The 24,725-nt window shown below is 42.6% G+C and overlaps 1 protein-coding gene across 2 annotated transcripts in view; it reads right to left on the bottom strand.

The window, feature by feature from the left end:
• Positions 1 to 24,725, bottom strand: part of ppargc1b (peroxisome proliferator-activated receptor gamma, coactivator 1 beta) — a 93,045-nt gene that overhangs the window by 31,577 nt on the left and 36,743 nt on the right. For both annotated transcript variants that reach the window (XM_034883099.1, XM_034883100.1), the window contains exon 2: positions 589 to 774. In XM_034883099.1, the coding sequence (XP_034738990.1) occupies positions 589 to 774 (186 nt within the window). The remainder of the gene's footprint in view (positions 1 to 588; positions 775 to 24,725) is intronic.

Genomic DNA, 24,725 nt, shown 5'->3' with positions numbered 1-24,725 from the left:
TGTGGATTAGCCTTAAAACTGAAGCAATTAGGAACTGAATATGCTGTTGAAGGGGGTTGTTTTCTTTTACGGGTGGCTTGTGGTCGCCCCATAACCACAAGGTTGGCGGTTCAATCCCACGCACCTCCCACCACATGTCAAAGTGTCACTGAGCAAGACACTGAACCCCAAGCTGGCCCCTGGATGCTCCTAATATTAGGATTGATTAAGGATGCAGAAATTAAACTTTACTACATTGTACTGCATATGTGACTATTAAGAACATCTTTTGTTGTTTTTTTTGTTAGTGCAAGGGGCTTGTTTGTGGCTTTTGTCCCTGTGTTTGAAATATATTTTGCATCAATTTCTTATTGAACTATATGCCTGTCCACAAAATGTTAGCCATCCACTGATTGACGAACACCAAAATCTATGCATTTGAACACATCTAAATAATAATGGTTATAATAAAAGCATGACTACCACCGTTGGACATTGGATTATATTTGTGATGCATTTCATGGCGGATCACACCCATGCAGCGGTGTCAATGGCTGTCTTGAGAGAAAAATCAGTTACATAAGTGTACTTTTTATGAAGAAGCCTAACCTCAAAGAGCTCATCTGCTGTACTGTAGTGGATGGAGGCCGGTGACACGTCCGCCGGCTGATCGTTGCACCACTGTAGCTCGCTGAGACAGTTGACGCTGTCGAAGTCGCTGGTGTCCAGCTGGGAAAGGTCGATGTCCGGGAAGTCAGTGTCCAAGCGATCTGAACACACCTCCTCCTCCCCATACTGAAGATGGAAAAAGAGAGTAGGAGAGGGGGAAAGGTCACATTAGTCAAACATCAAGATAAAAGCTAAATTCCCTGGCGGTTAGTCTATTTTGAGTTGCAACAAAAGTGCATGAGCCCCCGTGTAAAAAATAGCCCCCTGAAAAACTGGAGGTGGTGATCAACAGCTGGAAAGATCCTCAGTGAGAAATGGAACAACATGAGTAAGTTATGTCGGCTGCTTTGCTCGCTTATGTGAATCACAAAGGAATTGATGTTCTCTCTGTAACCACTGCTGTCTGAAACGCAAGCTACCAAACATGGGAAATAATCCTGTTCCCTTGTTGCGACTGCCAAGGTTGGCGTTTCCTGTGCAGTTCATTGCTCAGTGCAGCAGTGCCATTGTTAGAATTAAGGTTTTAGTTTCCATTGGGCCACCCTTTCTAAACTATGTATGCAGTTGAAGTACTGGGAGGCTCTTTGGATAAAAGCCTCCATGATCTGGCATATACTGTATATTATTACACTCTTTACTGTCAGAGTCACAAGGAGCTCTCATCAACAGCTCCTTATTTCTCAACAGCTACTCATTACAGATATTATGACATATTATGACACGGCAACCAATAGAGGCAGATACCCCGGCACAATGCAGGATTAGACAGAAAATGCGTCGCGTACACTATCAGAACGTATCTGCAAGTGCATTTATCCAGCAAATCTCCCTGTGGCTCACAACAAATTGCAACCGTGACCCAAGAGGTCTTCAGGTGATCAGTTCTCCTTTGTTGGTTTAGGGTGTGTTAATCATTGAAATGAGCTGCTCTGTTTAGTCTGTTTAATCGGGGGACTCTGCGGCCCTCGCCTGTATCATGACAACTGTGTACAGTTTCTAGAGTGATTTCCTCTGTGCACATATTATCTTTATCACAGGGTACTCCATAAACCTTATGAGGACTATTTCAGTGGCATTACTGCATAGCTTTACTATTATGACAAAATGTTTCAATTCTTAACAGATTCATGTTTGAAATGACAAAAGGAACTGAACATACTTTTGATAGATGGCACCCAATAAAACTCATTAAGAACTTAAAAAAACATCTTTGTGAAACTCAGAAATCTCTCAAAGAATCCCCTGAAGTCCCTTAACTTCCCCTAAGCTAATCAAGGACCATGCCAGCCAGTTGCGGAATCCCAGAAACATCCTCATGATCCTCTAGAACCCCTTTAGAAACGTCCAGAGACCCTGAATTCATGACCTGAAACCTTTTCCTCGTGACCTATTAACCCAAAACCCCCTGGAACCCTCTCAAGAACCCCTAAAACAAGGTTGAATGTTTCTGAAGACTCTTAGAGGCCCCTCAAGGCCCTTTTAACCCCTAAAATGAAACCCCCTAAGTCCACCTTCTGACCCTAATTTGAATTGCTTAAATCCCCTCAAGGATCCCTGAAAGTGTCTCAACAGCACATGGAAACCTCTTACAAACCCCTGGAACACCCTCAAGAACCTTTCAGATGTGCTAAAGAAACCTTGAAACCCCGACAAGAGCCCCACTTTATGATCTCCTGGAAGGGTGTTCCAGTCAGAAGTTAGAAGCCACGTGGTCGCCAGTCACAACACATGGCTCAGAGAAACACTGAGCCACGTCACCGAGAGAATAGAAAAAAAGAAGTAGTGCAGGAAGTGTGTGTACGTGACTCAGTGTGAAGGGAAGCGTCTGTGGTCTCTTGAGGGAGGGAGGAAGAAAGAGCAACGTTTTGGGGAAGGAAGAAAGAAGGGTATGGAGGGAGCACGTGGGGGGAAGAAAGTAGTCAAACTTGATTCTTCACAAGCAGTGTATATGTATGAATGTGTGTGTTAACGTGTGTACTGTATAGTGTGGTGTAGGGTGTGTGTGTGTGTGTGTGTGTGTGTGTGTGTGTGTGCGCACTTGAGCAGTTTCCTCAGAAGTGCAATAGATCAACGTCCAATTGCACTTGTTGGAAGCCGGTCTTTTTGTCTTTTACTCAATTATTTAGCCCCATACACACACTCGCACACGTGCTTGTCCATTCATCTCCCTGGGCTAGCAGACAGGGTCGACCAGTTAACACCAACTGAATCAAACTGACGGATTTCATTCGCTATCAGCTTTCCTCAGATGTAATCTCATCTTCAACTGAGTGACTCAACTGCACATTACGTCTCTGGTATTTTGTCCCTGAACTCTATAAGTTTATATTCTGTCCCGGAGCATTAAATAACTTTAAGTTTATTCTATGTAAAATATATATTTTTTTAAATGTTATCCCTGGAATTACTTCCAGTACAGTTAATTATGTTGGGAAATGTGCTAATATTATACGTATATATTTCTATGGTTGTAGATCTACGTAGCTAATGATACCGTCTTTTTTATGTAACTGTCTGTGTACACTATCTATTTAATAAAATAATTTACTTTTCAACATACCACACACACGTTTTACATTAAGTTAGATCATGGCTGTCCCACTCCGAGGGTCCTAGACGTAAGAAAACAGCATGGTCTACTCCCCACACTCGACATCAACATGCAGAGGTGTGCTCCGATTCAGCTAATACAAAATAAGTGGAGAGAAACGCGTTGACACACACTGTCTCTGAAAGCAATATCCTCTTCCCTCCTTTATCGTGACTAATCATCAGGTAAACATTTCACAAAAGATTTTTCATTTCCCAAAAATAATCAACAAACAGTTTACACAGAAATGAACAACTTACAATATAACGATTAATTATCTACACTTCTAAACAGCAGTGTGTGATCCTCAGTCTGGCTCTTCTCTTCGCCACTGTGTGTTTGCATTGGAACGTATCGTTAATGCTTTTCAATGATTTATTGCTTACTTACTTGTAAGGTTTTCTTTTTACTTTACAGTACTTAATAATCAATAAAACCTCTTTTATCACAAACCTCCCCGCTCTACACATCTACATGTACAAAACATATGCACACCTTCCACTACCCATACTCCTGAAAACACAACAGCTTAAGTTTTTTAATCACTAAAATATCCTGTTGTATGTATAATCTACAGCCTCACACAACTTTTTCCACCCTGTGTGTGTGTGTGTGTGTGTGTGTGTGTGTATCTGGTCTGGGTGAGGAGTGTGTATTTGGGTCAAGGGTTGGATGGATAGCATGAGCTGATATTATTTATGGCTTCCTAAATCACAGAGCAAAATTACACAGTAGACCAGGACAGAGATGATCAAAGAGGCAATCAGCAAAGTGGAGAAAGAAAGAGAGAATGGTAAGTAGGTGAATAAGTAAGGAGGGAGGGAAGGAAGGAAATAAAAAGGTGGATGCAGGAATAAAGACAAGGAAGAGGAAGGGGATGTAAAAGATTGGGTGAGAGGGAGAAAAAGAGAGGATAAAAGAGCAATAAAGGGGGAGAAATGGGGAGAGGGTAGTCGTGACTGATAGAGAAGCAGGAGGCAGTGAGGGAGGAGATGAGAGGGGAGAGGATGCCCTCTAAAGGACCCTACCAATGCTTCCTCTCCCTCCAGTTGCTGATGCAGGTGTGCGTTTTCACCTAGTGTGTGTGTGTGTGTGTGTGTTTGTGTGTGTTAGTTAGAATGCAGCTCACATCCCTCTCTTGTGTGCCTGACTCATCCCGCTCCTTTACACTGTGCATCCTTCTTTCCCTCTCTCCTCTTTCATCTAGGCCTCTGCTCCTCTCTTTTCCCTTCCTTACCTCCTTTCCTGTTTCCTGTATCTGTTTTCCTTCATCCAGCAACCTTTCCTCTGCTTTCATTTTTTTAATCTTTTGATCCTTTCCTACTCATCATCTTTCTTTCCTCAAAATCTCTCGTTCATGCTTCCTTCTCTTTTCTTCTTTCGTCCCTCTTTCGTCCTCAACTTCCCCCCTCTTCTCTCTTTTTTCATTTTCTTTTCCACTCCATCCATCCTCTCTCTTCTTTTTCCTCCCCCTCAGTTTCAGTCTTCCGTCCTTTTTATTCCCATTCTCCCTTTCTTCCATCCCTTCCTGTTCGTCAGCTGTTTTCTCCTAAATTTCTCTCACTCTTCTTCACTCTCTTTTTCTTAGCTCTCTTTGAGATGTGCTGAATAATTCTTCCTCCTTATCTTTCTTTCCTCTTAATCTTTTCTCTCTTTGTTTTCTTTTTCTTTTCCTCCATCTTCACCTTTTTCTCCTCAGCATCCCTCCTCATCTCTTCTCCCCCTTTTCTTATCTTCTTCTTCTTCAGTCTAGCCATCACCTTTTCCTCCCTCTTTGCTGCCCTTCATTCTTTCTCTTCTCTCATCCTCTTTCAGCTTTGCCCTTTCCTTTTCTTTCCTGCTATTTCTTTCCTCTCCACCTTTCCTCTTCAGAGTGTTTCTCCTGTTTTATCTTTTATTCAGCTCTCTTTTCCACTTCTTCACCCACTTCTTCTGCTTTTCTTTCATATTCATATTTAACCTTGTCCTCCCTCTTCAATTCTTCTTTACTCCGTCCCTCCCTCATAATCTCAGAGGACAGGCAGATTGATTTCTTTGTTTCCACTCGGCCCCTCTAGTGTCCTCGGTCATCCCTCGCTCTCTCCCTCCTTCTCTCCATTGCATCGTCAATCCATAAAAACATCCTTGGGCATGACTCACACACAAATTCCCAAACTCATACTGTACCTAGCACAACACAAGTAAAAAGTGTGTGCACATGATCCAGACAACATGCAAACTGGACTGATTAACTGCAGGATGAGCTGTACAGACACTCACATGCAGTGATGTCATCTGGATCACATTCAAATAAGGAAAGCTGTGATCCTCTGCCTTATATGACACTCTGCTGGTGTCCTGCTCTCTGTCACACACACACACACACACACACACACACACACTCAAGCACACACATGCACATATAGAGATTGGCCCATGTCAAACAATGGGACATCCCACACATGCAAAGCCGTGCAACCACGCACATGAACAACACACACTTGTGTTTGAACATCCTCTCTGCAGCGGCAGGTAACAGGCAGCCGGCGAAAGGGGCTGCACTGTGTTCCCACCGCCGCGCTGACTCTGGATAGTGATGAAGCCCCTGAGAGCAACACAACATGACTCACACACGCCAGGAGGAGGTAGAAGGCAACAGAGCAGCTCAGCAACAAGCAACGCCTTCCCTGCTCTCATTTCCTTTTTCTCGCTGCTTTGTCTTGTACGTGATCACTGCACTTCGTGTACATTGTACACCGTGCTGCATTTTTTGTCCAAGTGCAGTGACCTTTGACCTCATGTGTGCCTACTACTGCTTGTCCAATCCAATATAGGATTGTCAAGCAGACCAACTGATCAACACATATATAAAAAGATTGATTCTTGGCGTCTGTGTATCGATACAGTATTGCCACTGAAAATATCACAATACTATGCTGTATTGATTTTTTTCCTCCAACCCTAGAGGATGCTTAGTTCTATTTGAACACCCATTCAACATCTAATTATCTCAATCTAAGATGTTCAGGCTTTCTGACTTAGTCAAGGGAATGCTCGTGTGAATCCAAACTGGTTACAGCTGCAGTGTCCTGTAAAACAAAAAGCTACAACCCTTTCAGAACTGGTGGCACAAGTCTGTAAGAGAAAAGGACAAACAACCGACGTCTTGGGTCAAACACAGTTCATCACACGATTAGTTAGGCCAGTGAGGCAAAGAAACAGCCTGGAGGTGAGATGACTGAGTCTGTGCCTATGTTTGAATCCATAAAATATGTCATGCATTGCATATGCATTGGAAAAGTTGGCTCACTCTGACTTCCCCAACACCCCAAACTAAAGTGGCCCTGAGCAAAAACAAAACAAAAAACTTTGAAATCCACAAGTCTGCAGTATGAATATAAAGCAGGGTTTGTGCTAAAAAAAAAACACCACAGTGCTCATTCATCCTTTCCTGGGAAAAATAAATCTTTTATGTTTGCTAAAAGGGAAATAAATATGAGAAGAAGTGGCCTATTCTTTCCTGTTTAATGTAGTATAATGGCAGTGGCATAACACAAGAGCATCTCAGAAAAATGAACACATCACTCACCGTGTCTCTGTCTGAATCTATTATGGCTCAAATGGAGCATTAGAATGAGCAGATTAAGCAAATGGGCATGAAATTAACGTAGAATACGGACACCTTTGAAGTTACTGAAAGGGCATACCTCAGGGGAAATTGCAATAAATTCAGCTGGAGTTTAAAGGGTTTTATAAACAGAGGACATGTGAGTAGGAATTATTAGCTAAAGAAATACATGAGCAATGCTAAAAAAGAGCAGAATGCAAATGAACTGAGGATATTCTGGGGGGATTTTAAATGAATTCACAATGTGTCAACATCTACAATTTGTGCTTATGTGAATGCAACACTTAATCCCAGCATTTGACCTTTTCAAACCAATAAAATGCACATGCTAGCGCCTGCTTGTTAAGGGTATCTCAGTGTGATAATCGTGGTATTGGGGGAATGGAGTGTAAAAAGAAATGAAGTGTGGTGACTTCCATTTGTGGTTAATCTCTGCCTTAGTAACAACAGTGAAAACCTACTGGTCCGTTGAGTCATAAAAAAGCCTGCCGGGACAATCACGCATTAAACCTGCGCTATTTATAGCAGGCCTGCACGTGGGAGAGCTATCTCGGCTAAAACGAGCAAGTGGATATGGAAAGACCAGCGAGACTCTAGCATGTGGATGTGCTGGACCGCATCCTTCACTTCTATCTTTAAATGCACTTAAACACACTTGAACACACACACGCACACACGTCATTCTTTCAAGGATTAGCTCTGGTTTGACTTCTTACCATGGTGCTGAGGTAAAGCTCTGCGTCTTTCCTTTGGTTTTCCATGAATAGCATATTGGGATTTTTGTTACACAAGAACAACTTGGGGGCTGAGATTGTCTTACTAGTTAAGTTAAGTCTTCGGGGGTGGAGTTAAACAGACGCTTTTTCTTGGACTCATAGCTAAAAATATGAAGCTGAGCAACCTAAAGAAACACGACTTACTACTTACTTACAAGCTTGTTAGCTTAGACTATAATTCTATCAATAGCTGCTATCTGACCTCAAACACTCACGATGTCACAATTCCATAATCGTATACAGTGTGTAGTAGATATTAATGTTTACAATGGTCTATTATTGCAGTTGTTGTACAAGAAATCAATGCACGTCCCTGTTTTATACTAACCGGATATGACTGTCGGACATCAAACAGAAACTTTTAGCGCCAAATAAATTTCATGAAACTTTTCTTTCCGAGCCATGATAAAGGTACGTGTTGGTGTGCACATATAGTAACTCCCTCCACATAAACTGACCACTACATGGTTCTGATAATAATGTGAGACCTTATCGATCCCCACAGAGAAATCAAAGCCGGTGCTGCTGCTTTCCTGGAAACACTACAGTACAGCCGGCCTTGTGTAATGTTACTGCGTGGAAGGTCAGTCACAAGATCAATCATGTGCCGGTGAGTCCCCGCCAGTATTCTGGGCTGCCCAAACTTCCCTTTAGGCACACAAACACACACACACACACACACACAGACACACACACAGATACAAGCACCACCACCATACAAGGTCAAGCTCTCTCAACTCTCGGCTGTAGATCACAGGAGAGAAAAGAGGACAATAAGTCTCTTCTGAATTTAAAGGGATTATTTCTCAGGTTAGGCAGTGCATCCACTGCTGTGCTGCATGAATCCATTTGATTTGACCCTCCAAAGGCGTTGGTACCGCTGGTTCTGAACAGCTCTAGAACAGGGTCAACAGGTTTTAGACTACTGAAAGATGCAACTAAAGACGTAGATGCTGCAGAAATCCCATTTACTTATTGCAGAATTGCTGGACAAATTTATAACTCGTTACTCAAATCCCAAGAGGAAGAAATATCTATTTCTGCTCTTTTTACATCCATCATTAATGACTCCTCTCCAGCAGAGAATTCAATGTTGCTATTAAAGTTATTATTGGCCTTTATGGATATGATGGAGGTTGAAATCTGACCACACATACAATAAACCAATATTAGTTCATCTCCCTACTTAATAATATAACTATTAATTTGTAATGTTTTGCCAGTTTCTCTTCAAAAGCTGCTTTAGAAGCTTCCACAACCTGACAAGAAGATAACATGTTGCTTAACAAATCATCAAATTTCACAACATTTGACTTCCAGTTAGTGGCCGCAGTAATGCAGGATTGGGATAAATGAACAGAAGAATAAGAAGGACATTTCCCAATGATCAACACTGCAGCATGAGTTATGTTGCATGTAATCTGAAAATTAAGTGAAATATTTTTTGTGTACCTTATCTGCGAGAAATTGAAATGATCCTGACACCTTAGACCCGTCTTTGAGAAACACTGTAATACAGAAAATGGGGAGGGGGTACTCGTGCAGGTTGAGTGACAGACCGGAGCCCATATTGCTGAAAAATGGTGATGAGAGGAGCTGGAGGGAGAGTTGTAATCATCTTCCTGCCTCGCACATTGAAGTGACATGGAAGATATAAAGCAGCATGCCAGGGCTGGGGACTCTGCTAAGTGTCCCACTACCTTAACTCTCCCTTTCTTGTATGTCACTTTGACAGGAAGTGGTTTATAAATGACACCTCAGACGTCCCGCAGTGCCAAACCAGGAACATCCAGCAATGGAAACTAACACTAAATTAACAGATTTTTCTTTCACTTTGCAAGTGCTAATCCGGACGAGTCTTGATCTTTTGAGTGTTTTTTCCTTTTTAGAATCTGTATTTTAAAATGTACTTGACTACGTTTTGTAAGTCGCTACATTGATAATCCCTTCCAAGAAAAATAATTGCGCCCGGAACCACTACAGTGACGAATCAGCATCCAGGCTGCCTAGCAGGGGTCTTTCTGTAGGAGATTGAGAAAGAGAGGGAGGTTTATCAGGCGAGTGATGACAGTTCAGAAACTGTTTCAGTAGAAATAACTCGCCTGCCAATCGGAAGGTTGGTGGTTCAATCGCTGGCCCTGCAGTCCCATGTTGAAGTGTCCTTGGGCAAGACACTGAACCAGGAGTTGCCACCACTGTGAATGGTGAATGGTCCCTGTACTATGTTAAAGCGCTTAGAGTAGTTGTTGAGACAGTCCATTAACATAATAAGAACTTTACATTTACTGTCACTACAATAAAGGTAAAAAGCCCCCTAAAAAAGCATCTTAAAAAAACTATTGTTACTTTATCTATACTTTTGGTTCTTAATATTTTAGTACTTTTTCCACCTCTGCTAAGCGCTCATGGCTGTGGTCTTTCAGCACCAACTCTGGTAAGCATCAGACTGGGAACAAACCATTTCTGTGATAAAATAACTAGGCCATGATTGAATCGACCATCACTGCCCCCTCGTTGATTTAACTCTGAACCCGCCAGGTAAACACAAACTCCACATCACAGCCATGTGTTAAAAGCAAGTACATCTAAAAAAAAAAGAAGAGTGACAGAAAGAAAAAATGAAGTCTTCCAAATTTTTTTTTCTCCAAATGAAACGTGTGCCTGGCGAACCAGACAGTCCTCAGGTCCTCAGAGATTAACAGGAAGACAGAGACATCTTTGGTGCTATGCACTAATTGCTGGGATGTTTCAGGACTGCATCTCCCAAAGAACACACAGTTAGACTGTCTGGCTGATCCTTTCTCTGGATATATGGTTGCGCTTTTGTCCGTACGGCCATGACTGCTTCTTCTTTAATCATTATAATCCATCCTGTGCACAAAGAGATTGTTTACAGGAAAAGTAATATGGCTTTATGTCTTGGAATATGTTCATTTACATTCCATACATCATCGAATGACCCTGTAGAATTATGCGGTGACCTTCTGAAAGGTCCCTTTCTTCAGGTTGACAACCAATTCTTCATTATGACACAAGAGAGTCGCTCGTGAGTAATTTGTTGACAGGTAATGAGAAGGGAAAGCTCCACGATTTAAACTTCCAGAACAGAGAGGGGATGTGTTTAATTACTGTGAACAAAGAGGACGCCCCCTCCATCCGCGGCTCCTCTCCATGTTTAATAAGGGCCACAAAAAGACAATTATGTGCTGTTTGATTATTGAGGTACGAAGTCAGACAACGGAGACTCACAAGGCTACGGAAGAAAGCTAAATTAGGATGCAGATCAATGGGAATCATTATCTCATGCTGTTTAATCTTTATTTATCCAAAGAGGCCTGCCTGAGCACCGATGTGTTTTTTCAGTAGCAATCTACTAAAAGTTAACATGAAATCACAGCAGAAGCAACACAGTACAAACGCTGTATTCGGTCTGGACTTATTTCTTTCCGTAAATCAACATTTTTCCTATCGAGATATAACAAATTACAAATTTGTCACAAGGGGCTTTACAATGCGTACAGCATACAAATCTTTCTGTCCTTAGACCCTAGCTTCAGATAAGGAAAAAAAAAACTTAAAGAAGGAGAAATCAGGAAGAGCAACTGAATAAGATCCCTCTCCCAGGACGGACAGGCAAGTAATAGATGCTACGTGTACAAAATAACAAACATAATAAAATTACCGAATATACAATCCAGGCTTGGGCTGCAAGTAATGATCACGTCATTATCTTTAAATCTGGTCTGGTCTATATAATGTTAGAAACATTGTTCTTTTAAAGCCCAAGGTGATGTCTTCTTTTCTCCAACCCACAGTCTACAAACACCAAAAGATCTTTTAACGTACAGTAATACAGAACAGAGACGCGGCACATTCTCACAAGAAGTTAGAACAAGAGAATGTTTGAGGCTTGTTTCTCCTAAATGGAACATGTTTCTGATCCTCGGAGACTCACGGGACAACGGGCACTCTGTCACTCTGCTCCTTTTGGAGTCCCTCTTTTCTTAGTAGGTATTAAAGGACAAGGGAAGAAAAAAAATGAATTGGAAATAAAGGTGACATTACCCAGAATGCAAAGCTGCAGTCTGATTCTTTGATAAGTTCAATGGCACTCACACACAGCTCTCAGTGTTATCAGTGTGTGTCTATATTTAGCTCTTATTCTGGTCTCATGACTTAAGGAGCCGCTGCCAGGCACAGATGACCCCTAGCACACACACACACACACACACACGTCCCATCACATTGTGTGTGTGTGTTTGTGTGTTTCTCCTTGACCTCATGAAGTCTTGATAATTTATGACGGATAAAGTGATTTATGTGATTAGGACCAAACCCCGCATTGTGAATAAAAGGCTAACCCGGCAGTTTTGTAACATTTATTAAACCTTTAAAGGAACATTTGGTATAATTTTCAGGTTCAGGACATTATGAGGTCAAAGTAGGTGTGTCTCTGTGTGTGTGTGTGTGTGTGTGTGTGGTTTGTATTTGTGAATGTGCTGTGATGAGCACAAATGAGGCCAATTGAGGGCGAAGTGGGACGCTGCTAAAACCAGAGTGTTGTCATGTACTGGCTGTTCCCATCACGCCTGCTGCAGAGTGTAGGAGCGTGTGGGTGTGTGTGTCTGTGTGTGTGTGTGTGTTAATCCAAGTTGCAGTATTGTTAATCTGAATCTGTGCAAGAATGTAACTGCTCTTATTAAATGGGAGGAATAAGTCTTAATCCAATGTAGCATTTATGACAAATTTGGGAACACTTATGTCAATTATTATTATTGAATATTGTGATGTCACCATGACCTCTGACTTCATTACTATCAGCTGCTTAGAGTTGGAAATCAGACAGCGGGGGAGCTGCATGGATGAAACAAGACAGATGGGTACTAAAGGGTAAGATGTAGGGACGTCAGTCTCTCACATATTAACATGTTGACTCAGTGGGAAAAACACACGTTTCCACACACCATTATCTTTGTTCTTCTCTCATTCTACAACACACACACAGAGTCACACATCATCAAAGACTCTCTTCCTTCTTCTATTGTCTCAGACACACATTTGCTCTTTTCACTTCCTTCTTATCTCACTCTATCACACCCAAACACACACACATTCTCCAAAGGATTTCTGGCCTTCAGTCAATACAACAAGTGTTATTGAGTGCTGCTGATGCCGTTTCCAGTCTCGACTCCAAAACACTCAGGAGTTCAATCAAATCCTCTCTTGTTTCTGCGGGACAATCTATCGCTGGCTTTAAAAGGTGAAACCCTAAGAGGCTTGTACAACAACAGGGTTGGGTAATAAGAAAGTTTTGGACGTGCAGAAGTTCCACACTGTGTCTAAATCCACTGAGTCCTCTTTTAATAGTTTCATTTAAAGTTTTTATTCCGCTCTTGATCTGACACGTAAAGGACTTTACAGTAAGAAGATTTCTGTCCACTTTCTGTTCTCCTCACCTCTCTGACTTAACCAAACCAAACCAAATACGGATATGTTTGCTTGTGTATGTTATTTGTATGCTCTGGATTTGATTTTACAGCAAAATAGCATCTTATATTTAACAAACTTTAGTGAAGAGGTGTAACAATCTCTGTTTTGTTTCAGTGCTTCAGTCTTTACCTTTTTTCATTTTACCTCGGACGCCAAAAAGCTTCCCAGAAGACGAACGGACATGGTACTAATGCTCTAGCTTTCATAATGACCCTCATAAATATCACTAATGACTCCAAAAAAACACTCACAAATTAAAGCTGCTGCCTGGCTTGGAGCAGTAAACCTCGATAACGGAAATGTGTTGCATCGTTGGTAATGTGTTGACCAACATCCACATTACAATCACAGCAATAGCACATCATTAAAAAATGAAGTGTGGTCTCCCACAGAGTCACATTCTCCAGTTAATTCAAGGTATCTATGGGTCACTAACGCTATGGAATCCAGTCCGTCTACGTCTCTTCCTTCCTGCTGGCAGATCCGTTACACAGATCTCACCTCTAGCCAACCTCTGTCACTCTGCAACCTAATCTGACTCTATCCCTCCCTCCCTCCCTCCCTCCATCCTCCACCAGCCCTCCAGCCTTCGGCTAGGAAGAGGGGTCAAGGCAATTGCAGGTGAACCCTCGCCCGTCCTTTGCATGTAAGAAGCTAATGACGGATGGATGGAAATACACACATTAAGCCAAACAGACTTTGCTGGATTCAACACAGCATTTAGCTCTGCTGCATGTGATCAAGGAGGGTTTGCTTGTCTCATTTCTTGATGCATCTACAGATTAATAAATGTGTTAGATGCATAATGTGGCAGCACTGTAGCTGTACTTCCTGCCTATAATCTCTGAGCAGTGGGCGGGGCCACGCCCACGCCATCCTAACCTCATCTCTAAGCACCCTGCTTAATTGTTGTCAGATTAGCAGTCAAGGCTAAATCGGACTGTTCCCACTAGTCGATGGATAAAGCCGCAGCCAATCAAGAGCGAGCGAAGGGCAGCGCAGCAACTCAGTGAAATGCGAGAGGGGTGGGAGGGTGACAGATGCTGAGCTGGGAGCACAAATGGAGCGTAAATGTGGAGAGAAAGTACAGTCATTTGGCGAGAGTTCAGCGACCTGAGAAAGTACTACACAGGAGTTACTCATTCATATCCATTGCCTTTGCTTAAAGTCAAACTTACAAACGTGAATTATTGGAAAAGAAATTGTCGAGTAAAACTTGTTCTTATCCATCTGTATCCTTGTTTAGCTGTAATTCTTTCCCTAGTCAAGTCTTTGTACTACAGAGTTTTGAGCTATGTTTTAAGTACATGTGTAATTATTATTTTCTGAATGTACTTATTGATTGAAGAATAAACATATAAAAAATTCTAAATATTTCTAAATATTTTTGGGATGTACATGGAGATTTAAGATGCTACTTGCACAAAGTTTAGCGAAATCATTATCGAGCATCAAGAAGGCGTTAAAGGTTTAACACTAGTATCGTTCTGGAGCCAAACCTGGGCTGATAGCTGCCTCCAAGTCAGAGCAGTGAACGTTCACAACCTGGAAGACGTGGAGACAAACTGTGAGTGACAGAGTGGCAGAGGATGATGACGGAGGGATGAAGACAAGTCAGAACAGCATAGGCTAAAAGGAGCAGAGAGCTGCCATCTTGACTCTGCAGGTATGGCGGGCCTGCCAGGTAATGGGATCGGAGGGGGAAAGCCGATTCAGAGCTCACACGTAGGAACGGTGGTGGCAGCTGAGACGGCGCGGAGGCCCTGCCAGCCAGGTTCATTCGGGGTGATGCTTCAGTGTCGGAACACAATAGAAAGAAGAAAAAAAAAGGAAAAACCTTCGGGGTGTTGAATGGCAATAGGAAAGAGGGACTCTGGAAGCTGAGAGTGTCGACAGAGACACTCAGCGCTTAAGAGGATTTAACCGTTTCACTTTCAGTTGAGCTGCAGGAGGTGGTGGGTGTCACATTTAGAACTGAAAAAGGTGACAAATGGGTGAACAGGCAGATGGGAAGGGTGATGATAACACAAGACTAAAAATTCAACTGGATTGTTTTGATTAGAGATAGAGATTGCTGGCCCTGGGTGATTATCGGCCTGTTTTTTGGCAGTTTGCAGATTATCTGTATCGGTGTTGTATTTGACTGATAACCGATAAAGTTGATTTCTTAAAAAGTGTGCCTCGTGGCGGGTCAGTGGGTAGAGCAGGCACACATATACTTCGAGGCTTATGCCTCACCGCAGAAGGTCCCGGGTTGGAGTCCGACCTTTCCTCCATGTCTTCCCCCTTTCCCACATAGCTTTCCTGTCAATTTAAGGCGGAAAAGCTCAAAATAATCTTAAAAACAAAAAGTGCGGCAGCATCGGTCGATCCCTAAATTGACGATTTAACAATTCATATTTGGTTCCAATTGATCCCTTTCCTTTCTTAACTGGAGTGCAGGCGGTTGTGACTCTGTTCCCTTTGTCGTCACTCCTCCAACAAGTTGACTTGTAATCTCTTTAAGCGCTGGTGACCACTTTCCATATTCCCTGTGAGTGGACAGAGGCTGATTAAATGGCCAGTGAACAGGCTTTAACCCTCCGTGTCTACAATGTTCCAGTCTCCGGTGTCTAGCCGTCCCAGTATCTAATTCCTTAGCACTCAGACTCGGCCTTCAGCTGCACCAAAACCTCTGCACTCTGTTTATCAATCCATCACAGTCCTCTCCGTGTGAATATCCTAGTCTCTATTTAAAATGTGTGTTTTCTCAGATGTAGGAATGACACGTTGGCAAACATGCTTTAATCATGAATCTGGGTCCGGGGCCCCAGGTTGGGAGCCACTTCATGATATCAGAAAGTGAAAGCCGGAGCTGGGAATGACGTTACACCTGAGTTGACCGCGATTTAGTAAAACGAGTCAGAATAACCGTGATTTCACAGAGAGGTTTGCTCTATTTGTTATTATTATTAGTTATTGTTAGCAATACCAGTTGATGACAACGCATTATGCTGTTTTTGTGCAAACAAACAGCGTAAAACCATGTCCACACATACAAGCTGGACAACATGTGTGTACAACCAGAGTCCATCTACGGAGTGCCTGTTCACTCCCTATTAAGCCCCATTGTACCGAATGTGGATGCAGTTCCACCAGAGTCCGACTGGGGGTTACCGCAGAAAGTGCAAAACAAATGGGACTCTTTGAAGCTAGATGGCTAAATTTGTCTCTTTTGCCTGATTGCCGTTAAAAAATCTCAGATTTGATAATAGTTTTTTCAAGTTCAAGGTAGATTATAGGTTGAAAGTTGAAAGAATGAGAACTGGTGTCCTTTTGATTTCTTACAGGTTGAGTCGTTGTTGCCCATAACACGCTAGCATTCTGCTAATGAATGCTGATTGGTCAGTGAAGGAGTACTTACGACCAGAGATCCACGCTTGATGGCATCCGAAGCGGAGCCGGAATGTCTGAGTCAATATTTCGGCGCGGCCTTTAAACATTAGCAAACCTCTTTTAGCATGTATATTGACAGGGAGAGCCTAACTTGTCAGCTGTGTTGTCTGCCTCGAGAGAACAAAGGAAGTGACTCAGAGCTTGCCAGGAAGCAGTATCTCCGGCTGTACAATGTGTATGACAACACTGAGGTTTTAAAAGGCTTTTTAGACCATAAAAAACACAACAAAACAGCAGTGTGTATTTTCTTAGCCTAACCTTTCAAATGCAACATTCATATGACTAGACAAAAAAATATATCCTGATAAAAGTGAATTCTGAGGGATATAGTTCCATAGACCTCCATTCATTCTGCACTCTGAGCGCCTCCATTTGGAACCAGAGTGGAACTGCAAACAGTTTAGAAAACCAAAAGTTTTCACAGAGTGGCAGTTCTCTTATTCCAAATGCTCTGGTACGACTGATTTAGTGAGACAAATAAGACAGAAGAGCTAATTGCTAATTATAAACTGTATATTACTACAGCTTTCACTACTGTTGACGCACGGAGAAGCCATCTTGGATTTTGAGGTTGGAAATCCGACTTCAGGGTGGTTTCCAGTTCAAATTTCCAACGTCGGAGTTCCAATGGAACGCACCATGTGAACCATAAAGAAGCTTAAGGGCGTCTTGGTTTTTCAGTGGGCAGAGCCTGAAGCTGCAGCCTTTCCACTGCTGTTTCAGGACTGAATCCATCACTGAGAGATCAGTGTATCGGATGGCTTTCACTATAGCTTTGTTAGTAATTAACGGCACACGCTGATCTAAGCAAACTAGCAGATTTGATTGGCTACCTGTCCAAAACTCCCCCCTCAACTGAAGCTTTAGTTTCTATGCATCAACCATCAATTTCTGTGATCCACCCTTCCGTCTTCTATCCTCTTCTTTATCTTACGAGTCCTTTCCTTCTTCCTTTATTAGTTCTTTTCTGTAGTCCTTTTAAAGATTCCTTAATCACTGCCTTCAACAGAACCTCTTTCTTTCTTCCTCCCTTCCCTCCAATCTTCCATCCACACATTGTTTTCATCCGTATTACCTTGCTATACTGTTAATCTTGCCCTATTGTTCCAGCAGTAAAGGCTCTATCTTCTGTTTATTGGTTGCATTAATTAATGTGAGTCCTATGTATTAACATCCTTGTTTCTGCACATGAGGCATTAAGGTCACACCTCCCCACTAACTCACTAAGGAACTCATTAGGAGGCCACAGGAACAGGAAAACCCATCAACCCGTGCGACGTCTCGCTTCTCATTTCCCTCCTCCCTCCATTCTCTCCCTGCCCTCCTCTGCTTCCTGTCACATGGCACGACACTCATTATACCGTGAAACATCCTAAACAATGGATTATTTGGCGTGAAAATTGTCAGATTTGATGTAGTCGGCTAATTGGGATTTCCTGTGATCTGTAAGTGATCCAGACTTCCTTTAATCGTTTTTTCAGGCAAGCGTTTATAAAGCTTTACACAGGAACAGAGTAAATCCCAGGGATCAGGTCAAAGGTCAGCAGGGAGGTTGTCGGTGTGTGTGCGTGTGCGTGTGTGTTTGTGTGTGCGTGTGTAGTGGAGAAGGATACTCATTTAGTAGCACAGAGTACAAAGGTTGTGTGTTTGTTACCTATGTCTGCTTTTTTGGGGGTACTATGTGGTTTCACGCATGCATGGACGCACACAGACACTCACATGCACACACGCGCGCACACACACAAACACAAGCACATGTACAGACACCTTTCCCCTATACCTGATTACAACTCTGGCACTCGACCAATTGCGTCATACTACGTATTTTGAAACTCCAAATCCATCGGTTCACCTGACCTTAATTCAGCAGCGACAGCTCGGCCAATCAGATTACCTCATTTAAAATCCTCAGATGCGCAGTTTTGACCCTGCTCTCAGCCAATCAGACTTAATTAATTGAGACTTGCAGTGTTTGTTAAACTTAATTTGTTCAAATATATGAAATTCACTCGGATGTGTAGCAATTTGATCAGTGAAGAAAATATCCCAGCACATATATTACCGATAATTTGCAGTTGTATTTCGGTGGTTCAATTAGTCTATAAACATGCAGTCTAGTTTCTGGCCCAAACATGGCCTACTTTGGATTCTGGTCTCATCAGCTCCCCTGCCCTGACCCTGGACCAGCACTGCTGTCTGCTGATGTCGTCCTTCCTGCTTCCTGGCTACGCCGTCTGCAAAATAAAAGGATGATGCTGCAGCAACACAAACGCCTTCTGCTTATTCTGGCGAAAGGATAGCTAAAGCTGAATAACCACGGAGAAAGAGAGCTGGAGTCGGAGAGGAGGAGCACAGCGCTGTGGGGAAATACGATCCTGCGGCCCTGTAATACAATATCACTGAGTCACCGGTGGCAGCGGGCCTTAATCAATTATAAAGAGTCAAATTAGATAATGTGTCCGTGTGTGGAACAACCTGAATGTACGCAAACTCCCACAAGGGGAGCTTTTTATGGTGGATGGAATAAAATTCGGTGAAAGGTTATAAAACATGACAGGTGTGTTCCTTCCAGCACTACCTCCCAGACACCACTGCTGAGATCTGACAGTGAAATATCCGAGGCAAAGAGGTGAAGCAAAAGAAGAGAAGGGAAAGGAGAGAACCCTTGTAGTATGCTAATGAGCTGACATTTGGCCATGTATAGACCTTCTGTCTCCTTTGTTTTTGTCTCCCTGCCATTGTAGTTATTGGTGTTGAACCTCTATACGTTTTTGGTATTAGAAGACACAAAATAAAAAAAAAAACGACAAATACTATCTACTATTTAATGTCTGGTCATCTTCTTTGATCAGATAGTCTCTGATTTAAATTATATTTAATTAAAATGTTTGACACTTTTTTTTCGCTTTTTTTAATAGTATAAAAAGGAAGGAAACCAGGCGGGGCAGGCAATAAAGTAAAGAACAACTAAAATCGCAAGGGGGATTCAGTCTTTCCACCAATCCGCCAATCAATCAATTCAGTAATCAATTAACCGCCTTAACAACCAATCGATCAAACAATCAATTCCTGACAGAGTTAACCTTCAGATGAGATCAGACTCCATGAAGTGAATGGTGTGCGTGAGTGTGTGTGTGTGTGTGGGGGGGCAGTGACTTCACATTCAGATGTGCAACGGCAGATAATACTTTGGGGCTGAAGCGTGGACACTGGTCGCCACTTCTCATAGATGTGATGCCTAAGTTGCAAATGTCTATTCATGTGGAGGCGGTGGAGGGATGCACATGCAGATAATTTACAAATGTCAATTATACTCACAGGTTTGGTGGAAAACACATAATTATGAACAAGAGACTATTCACATTTTCAGGACAAAATACTTGAGAAACAACAACACGTGTACGGCACATAAACACACAGCAGATATCTCAATAGATACACACACACACACACACACACACACACACACACACACACACACACACGTACATACACGCTATCAGGATCCAAAGAGCCTATTTGTGTAAGTGAATCCTATAGTCTAACTGTTATGGGCTGCTACAGCTGGGCGGGCCAAGCTAGCTGTTAACTAATAAAAAATAATCTTATCACAGCTTTGCACAACAAACACACACTCAGACTCAGACACAGACACACACTGGTGGCTTTTCAAGGTCGTGAGATTTCTAGGAAATGTGCAGATAAGCACAACTCAGCATGTGAACTGTGGGGTTGGAGGGTTGAGGAGATGAAAAGAACAAATAGAGGAGAGACAAGGGTTAAATGGTTTGAAGGGCCTAGCATCATTTAGCACCTGATATCACTTGATCAAATCCTAATTAATGATGACACCTTTGTATAATTACAGTACACAAAAGAGCCCATGGTGGAGATGATGGGATGCCTCTATCTCACAGCAGCGTTGATCAAATTAAAACTGCGTTCCCCATCACCCCCCTTGCCTCTTGTCGTCCTTTCCCTTCCTTGAAAAGAACAATATTAAAGCAAATAATAGCCAAATTAAAGCTATAGTGCGTAGTTTCTGTCTCTGCCATGAGGAAATTTAAGTGATGGCAACAACACTGTCAGCGCATCCACATGATACAGGCCTTCCAATACAGGAATTGATAATGAAAAAATCATTAGCTGCAGCCTTAATATAATACTGTGTCATACTGTCAGGTGGAATAAAGACAGCCCTCTGTCTGCATGCTGTTGGTTAGCCCAGCTGACAGCTGCCACACACACACACGCACGCACACACAAATACACACACTTGCATATGCATGACTGCACAGCACTTGCATTTTCCCAGGATGCTAAATATATATCCCACACACACAATCCAGAGGGGTTAGCAAGTCAGTCAGCACTTTGGTATCTTTTACACAGAGACAATGACAGTAGGTGTCTAACGTTACGGTAGCTTGGATAGCGCACACACACACACACACACACACACACACACACTCTGACCCAAGGGGAAAAATAGAAGGAGACCCAACATTTGTCTCAACCTCACGACAAGGTGGCACATCCTACATCTGTGTGTGTGGGTGTGAGTGTGCATGTAATACAGGTACTGTATCCAGGCAGATTAAGCATTTATATCACAGCAATTAATCTAAATGGCATGCTCGCTCTCTATCTCTCACACAGACACAGACACAGACACAGACACACACACACACACACACACACACACACACACACACACACACACACACACACACACACACACATGCTGATTTATGGTCTTTCTGTATTGCAGCAGTTCTATTAGTAAGAACAGTGACTAGTTTCTTACTAAAGATAATGAGGAATAAAGAACAAAAGATTGAGATAAGGAAGGGAAGAAAAAAGAGAAGGAATAGCACTAAGAGTGAATAGTCTGGGATAAAGACAGAAAGAAAGGGAAAAGAAGGGAGGTTGAGATGGGGAAGAAACAATGACAGAAAGAAGGAGGTATATAGAGATAGAAGAAAGAAAGGGTCAAAAAAGGAGAGGAAAAAGGATAGCAGAGGAGGCCCGGAATGATCAGAGGATGTGTGAAAGAAGAAGAGTAAGAGGAGAGGGATATAATGAGGAATTGGGGAAAGAAGAGAAGAAGAAGTCAGGTAAACACATGAAAAAAGAGAGAAAGAGCAATGATGTGAAGAGAAAACCCTCAGTCACCTAATCTAATGGCTCATCTAGCAGATGCATCACGACCAAGTGTGTGTGTGTGTGTGTGTGTGTGTGTGTGTGTGTGTGTGTGTGTGTGTGTGTGTGTGTCTCATTCTAATGCAGCGTGCAGTATGTCTGCAAACTCACTCTCTGTTCCTCCCTTCTCCCCGTCACTCTTTTTCATCATCCCCTCCCTCTTCCTCATTCTTTCTTATTTCTTTTTTTAACATTCTTTCTGCTATTGAATTATCCTCCCTCCTTTTTTCCCACCTTCTCCATGCTCTTTAACCCCTGTCCACTTCCTTTACATCATCTCTCCCTCTTTGCTCCTCCTCTCCATCCCTCCTTCTCTTCCTGGCGCTGCAGAGCAAAGAGGTGAAGCCGACCATCACGACACACCCGTTTCCCTCCCCTATCCTCCCCCTTCCACGAGTCACTGCATCCATCCGTCCAGTCACGACTCCTTATTGCTGGACGGAGGGGGAACGACGGGAGAGGAAAACACTGAGTCAGAAAGAGAGAGAGATGGAGAAAAGATGGGGGGAGCAGGGAAGATGAGAGCAAAAGGGCGGGAGTGTAAGAGACAGACCTAGAGATATAAGTCATTCAAGACTGCCACATTAGTTTTTATGTTCATATATTTCCCACTTTTCTAACAGCACCTGAACAGAACTAAAGGAAAGTTTCAGCTTTAGTCTTCATCACCACACAACAATAACTGTGACAAAAATAAAAGAGGGCATGTTGCTTATTGTGATGGATTACCTTTTTCAAGCAATTTTAAAGTCTCTGCCAGTGAATTTATGTTCTGTGCTGAAATGCATGGAAGGCAAGAAACATCCCATTTATCAATCTAAAACAGAACAAAAGTCGGCATGAGTTAACAAACTCTAAGTGTCTTCAACCTTAAGCAACATTTAGCCAGCTTTAGTTGCATTACTAAGATAGTCACATCTTCTTTGGGTAGCACTACTCTGTCTTCACGCTGCGACTTTGTTCAGATGTCGGTGTAGCAATATTTGCGCTTATCCACAAACCTGTTATCTAAGTCTTATAAAATGTTTGAAAGTAAGTGAGTTTTGCCCTTTGGATTAGCTAATAGAAGCTGATTTTGATTGGCTAGTCTTTCATCCGAGGGACTAAATCGCAATACAGCATTTCCAACTGAAAGGAGGCTGTTCTTAATTTAGGATTAAATGTAGTGTTCAGGGCCCGGGAGTAGGGAGACAAGACAACTGACTGATGTTGTTCTCACTGTATAAATGAGAACTTGTCCTTTGACGCTGCTCTCAAATTGTAGCTGATGGAGATTTCCTGACGCAACGACACAACCAGGAGCCAAATGGAGCCAGAATCTTAAATCACATCCATGATAGCTGTTTTAGGGGATATGTTTTCCTTAAGAAGGTCCCATAAAATCGTTTCATTACTTCATTAATATGACGTGGTTCCTAAAGAAAAACGTTTCTTGAGCATAAGATGAGAGTAACATTAAGTAAAACCTGATTGGCTATTAGTTACACAGAGCAAGGAAAAGATTCTTTGAATGACAAGCAAAAAAAGCAGGATAAAAGAAATTGTGATGACTTTATAGACCGCCGTTTTCCAGGAATTTCTATCAACCATTTCATGGGATTTCTAGAACTTTTATGAAAGAGGATTGTGACACAGAGTTGAAAGTTCAAAGGTCAAACATGCAGCTATTGCAAGAGAGAAAGAAAGAGAGAGAGAGAGAGAGAGAGAGAGAGAGAGAGAGAGAGAGAGAGAGAGAGCCTGTGTCTGTATACGTCTCTGTTCACAGTACATAGTCAAGCCATCTGAAATGTATTCATTTCAAAACATCAATACCAGTGAAGGATAGAGAGACAAAGGGGAAACGTGCCAAAGGAAAGAGACGGAGGGTAAGAGAGGCTTTTTTTGTGTGTAGTGGTAATCAATCTCACATTTCAATTACTCTGCTTTCACTTCACTAAAGACCCCTACACACTGCTAAAAAAACATTATTGCGTGACCAATGCAGACTGGGCGGTTTGGGACCACAGATTTTTCTCAAGATTGGTCAACTTTAGTCTGGGGGCTGGCCAAAACTACACACTGTGAAAGAGCCTTACGACCGGGGATGCTCTTTTCTTAATCTGCCTCTCACGGGATCGCTCCTCTGTCTCTGAGTCTAAATATGGAAGTTACTTCTGCAGCCATAGTCGTCCTCTCCTTCATCCCTCTTTCCACACTTCATTTCTCATCAGGGAGATGCTCCGATGGAACGAGAGAGACACTTCCTAAAATCACCCATCATCTTGAGTCTCTCTCTCTCACACACACACACACACACAAAGAGTTGAAAAAGCAAGTGAAGGAGGTGAGGCACTGAAGCTCTTCTGGCTCAAAGATCAACACTTATAATCCAATGTCATTTCAATGAGGCCCCATCAAAGAACCAGCCTGAAGGTGTGCTTGTGTGTGTGTGCATGGGAAAGTGTGTGTGAAGTTTTGGGGTGTCACTGCACCCTAACATCCCACCGCGGGAAGCAGTGGGAAATGCTGTGGGTTTGAAATGCGGGGTATGTTTGTTTTGATACTCTAGTGATGCCTGGAGGGATGGAGGTCTGACCTTTACCCCGAATGTCTGTGTGTGTGTGTGTGTGTGTGTGTGTGTGTTTGTGTGTGTGTGTGTGTGTGTGTGTGTCTGTGTTTGTGTATGTGTGTGTGTGTGTGTGTGTGTGTGTGTGTGTGTCTGTGTGTGTGTGTGTCTGTGTGTGTGTGTGTCTGTGTTTGTGTGTGTGTGTGAGGGTGTGTGTGTGTGTGTGTGTGTGTGTGTGTGTGTGTCTGTGTTTGTGTGTGTGTGAGGGTGTGTGTGTTTGTGTGTGTGTGTGTTGGAGTTCAAAGAAAAAACGGTGAGAGACAGCTGTTGTGAGATGCACACTAACACGCAAACGCCGATTTCCTTCAGAAACACTCATAAACAGCACTGGCTGCTAGCCAGTTCTCACACACAAACACACACACACACACT

Source organism: Etheostoma cragini, chromosome 10, assembly GCF_013103735.1.
Source record: "Etheostoma cragini isolate CJK2018 chromosome 10, CSU_Ecrag_1.0, whole genome shotgun sequence".
Taxonomy (NCBI): domain Eukaryota; kingdom Metazoa; phylum Chordata; class Actinopteri; order Perciformes; family Percidae; genus Etheostoma; species Etheostoma cragini.
The sequence above is the reverse complement of the archived record's forward strand: the minus strand, read 5'-3'. Positions and strand labels throughout refer to the sequence as shown.